This window comes from Apteryx rowi, unplaced genomic scaffold (assembly GCF_003343035.1).
Source record: "Apteryx rowi isolate R43461 unplaced genomic scaffold, aptRow1 scaffold_768, whole genome shotgun sequence".
NCBI classification, from domain to species: Eukaryota; Metazoa; Chordata; class Aves; order Apterygiformes; family Apterygidae; genus Apteryx; species Apteryx rowi.
Genome location: NW_020451058.1, coordinates 343,745 through 354,980, shown reverse-complemented (window position 1 = coordinate 354,980; position 11,236 = coordinate 343,745). Strand labels below are relative to the sequence as shown.

The 11,236-nt window shown below is 51.5% G+C and overlaps 1 protein-coding gene across 1 annotated transcript in view; it reads left to right on the top strand.

Annotated features, from left to right (window-relative positions):
• Positions 1 to 1,244: 1,244 nt before the first annotated feature.
• NIPSNAP1 (nipsnap homolog 1) overlaps positions 1,245 to 11,236 on the top strand; it is a 12,945-nt gene continuing 2,953 nt past the window's right edge. The window contains exons 1-4 of the mRNA XM_026088365.1: positions 1,245 to 1,382; positions 5,435 to 5,517; positions 5,569 to 5,640; positions 10,439 to 10,615. Coding sequence (XP_025944150.1) covers positions 1,245 to 1,382; positions 5,435 to 5,517; positions 5,569 to 5,640; positions 10,439 to 10,615 — 470 coding nt within the window. The remainder of the gene's footprint in view (positions 1,383 to 5,434; positions 5,518 to 5,568; positions 5,641 to 10,438; positions 10,616 to 11,236) is intronic.

Sequence of the window (11,236 nt, the reverse complement as noted above, 5' to 3'; positions counted from 1 at the left end):
TGGCTATAGGAACTTTTAGGACTCAGCCTGCCATATATTAGATTACCTGTAAATTTCTAGAGACAATAATTGAAAAATTCCTCTTTAGAATGATCTGTAATATAACAGTGGATGACAGAAGTGTGCATTGAAAACCTCACACGCATTTGTTTGTTAAGAATATGCAGAGCTGCTCCTAGGAAGAAGTAGGGAAGACCACAGCCTTTCTCCATATAGAGATTTCTAACAGCATTTTTCTAAAATCTTGTGAATCTTCCAGAAGAAATCATTGCTTTTAAAGATAAGGCTTTTAGTGTCTCAATCATGCTTGCATTTCTGCTGATGCATCGTTTAGATGTGTTAAGTAAAAGTTCCTTTGCAATCAGATGGTCTTTGCCCTATTCACTTTTTAGGAATTGCTTTTCTGAGACGTGTAACACACAAGCACTACTTTTTGAAGAGCTTGATGGGGATACTCAGTTCACGTTCTCTTTTCATTCTCCCCCTATCTTATTCCTATGCACTGTAATGTGACACTGTCCATAAAGTAAAACTCCTAATGTGTGGGGATATGCAGAAATTTAAATTGCAGTAAAGGTCTTTATTTCACCAGCCACCTGACTTTCCTGCCCTCCCAAAAGGAGATGCTGCTATTGAAGAAACTGTACCACCACTCACAGTCTCAGTCTCAGGATGGTATTTCTTGCCTCCATCCATTCTGAATTGATGGCATTGGTTTGGGACTTGCAAGCTGCAGGAGATCCAGTTGCATATCCTTATTTAGCCTCTCCGAGGAAGTGCACTAGATTTCTGGCAGTATGACTTGCTATCATTATGGTCACCTTAAAAAGGGAGGAAAAATGCATATGCACGCTTCAGTGACTGAATTAGCAAACRGAGAGCTTTGCTCATCCAGTCATATGATTTTCAAGGATCACCTCCTCCAAGCTCAGAAATAGTCCAGCCTAACAAGCAGGAAATCAAGCAAAGCTGGCAGGAGGACTGCATGGATGCACAAGGAGCTCCTGACTAAACTCGAACAGAAAAAGGAAGTGTACAAGAGGTGGAAGCAGGGACAGGTGACCCAGGAGGAATGAAGAGACACTGTCCTAGCATCTGTGGTTAGGAAAGCTGAAGCCCACCTGGAGTTGAATCTGGTGAGGGATGTGAAGGGCAACAAGAAGGGCTTCTACAAAATCAAAAGAAAGACGAGGGAAAATGTGGGGCCCCTGCTATATGGAGCAAGGGACCTGGTGACAAAGGGCATGGAAAAGGTCGAGGGACTCGATGCTTTCTTCACCGTGGCCTTTACTGGTAAGATTTGCTTTCAGGAATCTGAGGCCCCTGAGACCAGAGGAGAAGTTTGGATCAATGAAGACTCACCCTTTGTGGAGGAAGATCAGGTTAGGGAGCATTTAAAGAAACTGGACATACCCAAGTCCATGGGCCCTGATGGCCGATGTGATTGTGAAGTGACTGGAGGAGGTTCCAGAGGACTGGAAGAAAGCAAATGTCACTCCTGTCCTCAAGAAGGGCAAGAAGAAGGATCTGGGGAACTACAGGCCAGTCAGCCTCCCCTCGATCCCTGGGAAGGTGATGGAGCAGCTCATCCTGGAAGCCATTTCCAGGCACACGATGGACAAGAAGGTGATTGGGAGTAGTCAGCATGGATTTACAAAGGGGAAATCATGCCTGACCGACTGATAGCCTTCTACGATGGAATGACTGTCTGGGTAGATGAGGGGAGAGCAGTGGAAGTTGTCTACCTTGACTTCAGCAAGGCGTTTGACACTGTCTCCCATTACTTCCTCATAGAGATGCTGATGAAGTATGGGATAGATGAGCAGACACAGAGGTGGACTGAAAACTGGCTGAATGGCTGAGTTCATGGGGTTGTGATCAGTGGTGCAAAGTCTAGTTGGAGGCCACTAACTAGCGGTGAGCCTCAGGGGTCAATATTGGGTCCAGTATTCTGCAGCTTCTTCATTAATGATCTGGATGAAGGCACAGAGTGCACCCTCAGCAAGTTTGCTGATGAAACAAAACTGGGAGGAGTAGCTGATACCTCAGAGAGCTGTGCTGCCATTCAGAGGGACCTGGACAGCTGGAGAAATGGGCAGACAGGAATGTTATGAAGTTCAACAGAGGGAAATGCAAAGTCCTACACCTTGAGAAGAATAACTCTATGSACAGCCTGGAGGCCAAGTGACTGGAAAGCAGCCTGACAGAAAAGGACATGGCAATCCTTGAGCCAGCAATGCGCCATCATGACCAAGAAGGCCAGTGGTGTCCTGGGCTGCATTAGGAAGAACGTTTCCAGCAGGTCAAGGGAGGTGATCCTTGTCCTCTACTCAGCACTGGTGAGGCCACATCTGGAGTGCTGGGTCCAGTTATGGGCTCCATAGCACAATACTGCGCATACTGGAGCAAGACTAACGCAGGGCCACAAGGATGATTAAGGGATTGGAGAACCTCACATACCAGAACAGCTGGGACTGTTTAGCCTGGAGAAGAGAAGGCTCGAGGAGGACCTCATCATCACCTGATGAAAAGAAGATGAAGCCAGACTCTTCTCAGTGGTCCTCAGTGAAAGGATGAAAGACATTGGGCACAAAATACAGTAATTTCCATTTAAACATAAGAAAAAGCTTTTTTATTGTGAGGGTGGTTGAACATTGGAACAGGTTGCCCAGAGAGGTTGTAGAGGATCTCATCCATGGAGATACTCAAAACCTGAGTGGGAGTCACTGGAGTAGATGGTCTCCAGTTGTCCCTTCCAGCCTCAACTATTCTGTGATTTTGTGATTCATGATACTCAAAATAATGTTCTCCTTCAGACAAATAGGAAGAATAGAATTAATAGCCCAGACACACTTTATCAAGCACATGCAGCATCAGACATACATTTCCCTAAGAATTTGCCCAAATAGATTTGATCTCATGGATTCTGGGACATCCCACCGCTGGTCTCCTGCCTCACCTCCTCTGCAAGTAGACCAGTCTGAAATAGTTGCATGTGATACCACGCAAATATTTAAAGAGGACATTTTTTCAAATCCTTCCGTTATTAAATTGGTAGACAATCCCAATTCAAACCTGCAATTAGGTATGCCAATTCCGACCCCAGATTGCCATGGCCTTAGCAATATCTGTTTCCATCTTAAATTTAGGAATACATTTGGATTGACCAGGACCAATAAAACGCTGTTGCATATGCACATTCTTAAATTCGGGGAAATTGTTGCACTTGCCAAGTGYTTCTTACCAGTGATTCAAGTACTGTGCTGAAGGGGCCCCAAATCAGCTAAGAAACTTCAGCTGACAGTGCCATCTCTTTCTGTAGAGTGAGTACCCCAAAGAGCTTATGATTCAGAAGCTAGGCTTTGTTGGGTTCATAAGCTTTATTTGACTTCTAGGCTTTCTTAGGAGAACATGCACACACACACGCACGAACACACACAGTTTGGAGGAGGCACATTTGTAAAGAGATTAAACTCAGACTTCCCAGGTGAGACATTAAAATAGGTTTGAAAACAAATCTATCCACCATACAACTGTCGTCTTTCCCCCCATCTTACTCCTTGGTCTAGCAATTTTCACTTGTTTCCAAGGCAAAGATCAAATTCCATGCCTTCCTCCATGTCTCTAGAACATGACCCTTTCTTCTGAGATTTATCTCCAGGTCTGCTCCCTGCTTCTCTTAGGTATCGCTTCTGCTGATGATTCCTGCTCGCCCTTTCTCACAGGCTTTCTGTCTGCTCAGTTCCTCTCTAGGAATAAATACTCGCGTCCACCTTCTGATGTCAGGCTTGCCTCTTCTTCAAAACAAATCTTTGCTAACCAAAACCAAAAGGCAAACTTTTAAGGTTGCCTGTTAACATTGTTGCAAAAAGTTAACATACTGTTAATATGTGTATACGCTTAGCAGAATATCATATTCTACCTTCCCTTCCAGGAATACCTGCTTTTTTCCCTCCATTCACTTATCGCTGGGTTTGCAAAGGACTTGAAGCCGGTGGGGGTTAGCAACTTTGGCCTTTGTAGCTTTGACTCCAAAAGACACCATTTTTAACAGAAATTAAAGCAGCCGTACAAAACATTGCTGGACACTGCTGACTAAAAGAGTGCGCTCAAGCATGTAGAGGCTGCGTACCGCAAGAGCAGTCAGTTCACTGGACAACACAGCTCGAACAACTACAGTAACTGTTTGAGAAGTAGCAGTTTGGTTTGGAAGAAATAAATATTTATATTAACTGTAATGTATGCCGATCTATAACTATTAAGACTAGACCATTGTAGCATGAGTTATTCTTTAGGTTTCCTCTCTTAATTTTTTTCTATCTTATTTTATGCTGGGAGTTGTGTCATTCGGGGGGACAAAAATAACCTTGTTATTACACTTCTTAGAAAAATATTTTAAGTATAACGTACTCTTTTGTTTTTGTTTCCCCAGCATATTCTTTTCTCCATTGCAGCATCTTTTTGGTGGAAATAACTGACCCTTGAAGTATTAATTGTTGTGGAAAGGTAAACTTGTAGTGTGAACGTCAGGTGGTGGTGTTTCTTTTGTAATTCAGCTTTTCACATTGCATTTAATAGCTGAGACAAGCAATTTACTTTGTTTACATTTTCAAATTAACGTACTGAAGATGTTGGGTTAGAAATAGTATGGTTTTTGCCTTCACAAACTTGAGTTTTTTGGAAAAAGAGTAAAAAGTGTTGCAACTTTGATCTTTAAATGTGATAAATGGAATTTACATTTTAAAACCATTATATGAGATTCTAATAAAACAAACATCAACTTGGAAGAGTGTTTTCTTTTTACTCAGCCTTACGCAGTCTGAARCTACTCTTTCCATCCAAGAAGAAGTAAATGTTTCTAGTATTAGATGTATTTCTATACTGTGCTTCACAGAACTGAAGTGGTCAGAAAGGTGAATATACTTTGAATTATATTTTTCCACTGCTCTACAACTTGTGCAGTTATTTATACCTACCCAACAGCCTAAGACATCATTATGCATATATCATTACATTTACAATTAAAAATTAGGCCAGTTACTGTTTTTTTTCTTGAGAAAATACTGAGCTTAGTGCAGGAATTACTAAATGAATATGCATGGCTTACATATGTAGTGGGATGAGGCTGAAAGTTAACATTTCAGAAGTGCCTAGTACATGCTCAGGCAGCTTTCTGCCATCACGTTAGCGTGTTTATCATAAACCATCGTTCTCCAACCATCTCCTGAGGTGAGGCACCATATACAAGTATGCGCACAATGCTTTAGCTCTGGTTATGTGAAAAAGGTGGTTTCCTAGTTTTCCTGAAGTTCTCACGTGCAGCTGCGTAAAAAAGGGCCTTTGGGAAAAGGGGGAAGGACTAGAAGGTTGCCTGTGACCTGCCACCCCCAATAGCAGTGACACCTCTATAAAACTCTGTGGTCTTCATTTTCAGGTTGATGTTACGGGGTTCTTCGCGGAGAGGACCATTCCGGTTGATAAAATTATCTTTTCTCTTTTGTTCATTCGCCGGCACCGGTAATGAGCAGCAGGAGTCAGATTTCTTCGTCGCTACGTTTTTATTGCTAGCGATAAGGTGCCTCTTGGCTGGGAGCGCAAGAAGGACCTGGAGCAGCTTTTTGTTACGACTTTTAAGCGAAGGTGAGTCATTACACATTCGACACCTTAGTTTACGGAACCAACCAGCTCCATCCACAACTCTTGGTTCTGCCGGTCCCCCGGCCGTGTTACAGCACGAGGTGGTTGCGCGCCGGCCTTAAGCGGTCTTATCTTGCAATTATTCGTGAGCTGATTTTGCCCCTCTGCCGGTGTCACCTTTGAACGTTTGTACCGCTGGCTGGATTAAACCCCTTTCCTAGCAGTTCTTCAACGTCGTACGAAAAAAAGCAGGGTCAAGGTCGGAGAAGGGGTTCTGCTTGCAGGGCGCCGGCACCTTGCCTGCTCTTTCTGCGAAGTGGGGTATAGCGGAAGTTTTCCCTAACACAGGATCTGCCCCAGGATCCTGCCTTGAGATCGTGGCCCAGGACCAGCCCTGGGATCTGCCCGGGATCCTGCCCCAGGATCTGCATGGGGATCCTGCCCTGGGACTAGCACCAGGATCCAGCCCCAGGATCTTCACCAGGATCCTGCCTTGGGATCCTGCCCCAGGAGCTGATCCAGCACATGCCATGGGACTTGCGCCAGGATCCTGCCCCAGGATCTGCACTGGGATCCTGACCCAATGCCTGTACCAGGATCTGCCTGGGACCTGCCCTGGGATCTGTCCTGGGATCCTGTACCAAGACCTGCACTAGGATCTTGCCTCAGGATCCTGCACCAGGACATGCTCTGGATTCCTTCACTGGGATCTTGCACTGGGATCTGTCCAGGGACCTGCCTGGGGATCTTGCCCTAGGATCTGCAGTGGGATCCTGACCCTGGATGCTGTATCAAGACCTGCACCAGGATGCTGCCCTGGAGTCCTGCCCCAGGACCTGCTCTGGGATCTGCCCCGGGATCTGCCCTGGGATCTGCATGGGGACCCGTCCCAGGCTGCTGTACTGAGATCCTGTTGTGGGATCCTGCCCTGGGACAAGCCCCAGGATCCTGCCCCGAGACTGGCACCAGGATCCAGTCCTGCAATCCTGCCCCAGGATCTACACCAGGATCTGCACTGGAATCCTGACCCGGAACCTGACCCAAGACCAGGCCTGGGACTTGTCCTGGGATCCTGCACCAAGACCTGCACTAGGATCCTGCCCCGAGATCTTGCACTGGCACCTGCCCTGGGATCCTGCCCTGGGATCTGCCCTGGGATCTGCAACGGGATCCTGCCTGGGGATCCTGTACCAAGACCTACACTGGGATCCTGCTGCAGAATCCTGCCCTGGGACCTGTCCCAGGATCCTGCCGTGGAATCCTGCCCCAGGATCTGTCCCAGGATCCTGCCCTGGGATCCTGTACCGGGACATGCGCTGGCATCCTGCCCCAGGATCTGCCCCAAGATGTACCCCAAGCTGCTGCCCTGGGACCTTCCCAGGGATTCTGCTCCAGGATCCTTCCCTGGGATCCTGAAGTGGGATCTGCACTGGGCTCTTTCCCTGGAATCCTGCCCTGGGAAACCACCCTGGGACCTGCCCCAGGACGTCCCTGATGCCAGGCCTCCGAGGGACCCAGGTGTCCCAGCAGTGGCGCCCGTTGGGGTGTCGCAGCTCCGGCCAGCGGCTCTATGGGGTGCGAAGGCCGTGGCCTCGGCTCCCTGCCACCTGCYGCGCGGTGGCACTTGCCCCAAGCGATGGCCCTCGCCTTGACACCCGAGAGCGCTGCCGGTGACAGGGGGAGCCCACCCCGGAGGAGCCTGTGCCACCAGCCCCTTCCCGGCAGGGAGCTTCACCTCCTCCCCATGCACGGACACTGCCATGGTCGGGGCCAAGGCCACCTTGCGGAGACACTTCCCTACCAGGGGGCGGGGGAGCTTGGAGCACGGGGACAGGCAGCTGGTGTTGAGGGCCCCGGACACCTGGGACCTTGGCGGAACAGGGCCTTGGACGCCTGGGTGCCCAGACGCCTGGGTCCCCGGGGGGAGCAGGGTGTGAGTGACCAATCAGGGTTAACGAGGTGGCAACTGCATGGTCTGCCAGCGGCAGCGCTAGAACAAGGAGCTGGAGAAAGGGGAGCTTGCCCAGCTCCTAAGGGATAGGTAGACCCCAATTTGGGATTGGTGGAGCGGGGCAGGCTGCGGGGGCAGATGAGCGTCCCTGCCAAGGAGAAGCTCCTGCAAAGAAACAAGCGGTTTCAGCAGTCGGCGTTAACGGTGAATTTAGCACTTCCCCAGGTGTAGGGGCTAAATTAATATCGTCCAGTGGCCGTACCATATGGCCCTGGTTGTTATTGGGCACCATGAGTCTTCTGGGAATGGAACAGAGCAACAGGGTATTACAGGAAAAACGTGCACCATGTAACAGCCCAGTATGGCCTGTTTAAAATATATATATATATATATATATATATATATATATATATAGTTTTTCCTGGGACGGTGGAAGGGACTACTGAACCACCAGCTCCACAAGAGCGACTCTAGGAACAGCTCTCAGTGGGGATCCCATCTGTGGGAGGCTGCAAGTCTAAGCGACAAACTCCCACGGGAAGTCCCATAGATGAGGGGTTCACGTCAGGAGCTGCACAAATTCCTGTTGAAAGGTCCTCTCAATGCAACTGCACGACTGGTGAGAGCCTGTGATTACGGCCCCCAAATTAATGATGAGCAATGCACATTTGGACCTGACCGACGTGCACGCTCGTGCACGGAACAAGACTTGTGCTGCTGATAGTGCCCTTCTCTGTGACTGGTGGCTGCAAAATCATAGAGCAATAGGACACCAAATAAAAGAGAGATTCTTCAAAGTCTGTGAGGTGGAATTGGTCCTGGAACAGAAATGTTTTTTGTTGTTGAACGTTGATGTCTTTGATTTTGAAACCTTAGCAAATACATGGTCAGTCTTGGGAGAAACCAAAGCTGGTGTAACCAGAATGACTGCAAGGGGTTCAGCGACACTCAGAGCAACCTTCCATGAGCTAGACGGCTTTCTCCCGGTCACCAGCACCACAGTCACTCAACATCTGTCTGCAGCTGGAAAACGCTTAGAAGAAAGAGAAGTGGAAATGACATAGGCTAATAATGACCTGATTCGGTAGCAAAAGTAGAAACCAGTCTTATGGAACAACATTGGTACGACATCTTTAAAGGCTGGTCACCAGAAGCCACCGATGTACTGCAACTAATGCTACATCCCGTGCTCCTACCATTCATAGTCACTGTCTTGTCATTTGTCCTTCACCTGATGAATGGCTTGAGCTCGTGGCGCAGGACCAGGGATCGTTCAATGTGGGTCCGAGCCAAGCGATGGGGTGTGACCGACCCATAAAGTCCTACAAGGAGAGAAGGCTCAGAGGAGCCAGGCAAGGAGAGGTGCCCGCCAAGCTCAGGCCTAACCTGGGCGGTGGGTGACCACAGCTGTTGCCCAGGAAGCTGACTTCATCATAGCGCCAAGGGGAGCGGAAGGTGGCCTTGGCTTTAGAGGAACAGCTCTGGTGGAAAGTGGATCAGCAGCCTTCCCCCAACACACCCCGGCTGAGCAGATCCACAGGGATAAATGCTTCTCCCTGAGGTCATCCGAGGAGCGTGGCTGTCTGCCCACCTTAGCCAGAGCAGCAGGGGGGGAAGCGTATAGGTGGCTCAACCCAACATAGAGTTTAAAGCTCAACAACCAACAAAAGAAGGTTGAAGCCAGCAAGGGGCTGGAGCTGCCTTCAACCTTCAACCCACGTCCACCTTCCTGGCGCCTGGGGACGCCCAGCGTCACGGCAGTGAGCGTGTGCTCGGGACCGGTAACGGGGGTCCCCGAGGGGCTGGGATTGAGCTGCACATCGCGCTCGCTGTATTGCGCATGGGTGACTTGCGCTCGCAGTGTGATTGAACCCCATCAGTGTTGCTGTTGAGCCTTATGCCCTCCGTGTGTGGCCTGTCTGAAAGACCCTGCTCGGAGGGTGTTGGACGGGGACACGGGCCCCAGACGCCTGGGCCCCGGACGCCTGGGCCCCGGGGGGGGGCGCGGGCGCCCCCTGGCGGCGGCGGGGACTGGGCGCTGCCTGGCACGGGTCTGCCCTGACGTCACGCGGCCTCCGTGCGCATGCGTGAGAGGAGCCCGGGGGGGGGGGGAAGAATGTGCAACGGGCACTAGGACCATGCGGTGACTCCTGGCATGGGATCCTGCCCCGGGATCTGCACTGAGGGGCAGTGGGGCAGCAGGGGGCAATGGGGCAGGAGGGGACATTGAGGCAGGAGGGGGCAATGGGGCACGAGGGGCTATGGGGCATGAGGGTGCTCATGCCAGGCTTTCCGGGCTCATATGTGCTCTGCTGGCTCTGTGGGGTCATATAGGTTCATTCTGGGATCTCTGGGCTTGTACGAGGTTGTGCCAGGCACTACGGGCTCGAATGGGCCCATGCTGAGGTCTCCGGATTTGGGCAGTCTAATGCCGGGCTCTGTGGGCTCGTATGGACCCGCACTGGGCTCTATGGGATCATACACACCTGTGCCGGGCTCTGCGGGCTCGAACAGGCCAGTTTCGGGCTTTACAGTCTCATATGGGTTTGTGCCAGGCTCTGCAGGCTCGTACTGGCCCATGCCAGGCTCTATGGGTTCAGACGGGCTCGTGCTGGATTCTCCAGGCTCCTAYGGGCCTGTGCCAGGTTGTATGGGCTTGAGCCGGGCTCTATAGGTTCTGCGGACTCGTGACAGACCCTACAGGGTTGCATGGGCCCGTGCTGGACTCTGTGGGCTTGTACAGGTCATGCTCAGCTCTCCGGGCTTGTATGGACTCATGTCAGGCTCTGCAGCCTTGTACGGGTTCATGATGGGCTCTACGGGCTTGTATGAGCCTGTGCCTGGCCCTAGGGGCTCGTACAGGCTTGTGCTGGGCTCACATGGGCTCGTAGAGACCAACACAGACCTGTATGAGACCGTAGAGGCCAGCAAAGGCCCATACGATCCTGTAAAGCTCATCACGAGCCCATACGAGCCTGGAGACCCCGGCACGAGCCCGTATGAGCCTGCAGAGACTGGCACGAGCCCGTAGAGCCTGGCATAGGCCCATACGAACCTGTAGAGCCTGGCACTAGCCCCTTCAAGCCCACAGAGAGCGGCACGAGCCCGTAGAGCACGGTACATGCTGGGGTCTACAGGCTCAAATAGGCCTGTGTCTGGTTGAGTCCCTGGGATAGCAAGGCCCCGGACTCCTGGGCCCCTGGGGCCCCGCTCCCAGGCCGGAGCCCTTCCCCATCTCTTTGCCCCGTGGGTGTGGCCTGTGCGAGCTCCGCCCCCCGAGGCAGTGACCAATCAGCAGCGCCACCCCCTGCGGGGTGAGGATGTGTAATCAGGCTGCGGCAGAGCGGGGCATCGCGGCCATTGAAGCTCCGCCTCCTCCGCCTGGCTCCGCTGATTGGCTGTTGCCATGCGACCGGGGTGAACGGCCCCTGCCCTGCTCGAGCCCCGCGGCCGCGGCCTTGGCCCCTCCCCGCAGGCAGCCAATGGGGCCGGCCCTGGTGGCGGAGTCCAGCTTCGGGGTCGCCCGGCTGGCGCGGGTGGGCGTGGCCGAGGCCGGCCCAGCACGGCGGCCAATCAGAGCCCCCACTGCCGAGGGATGAATGGGGAGGGGGTGTGGCCGGCGCGGAGCCGGTGCGCGGGGCCCCGCCC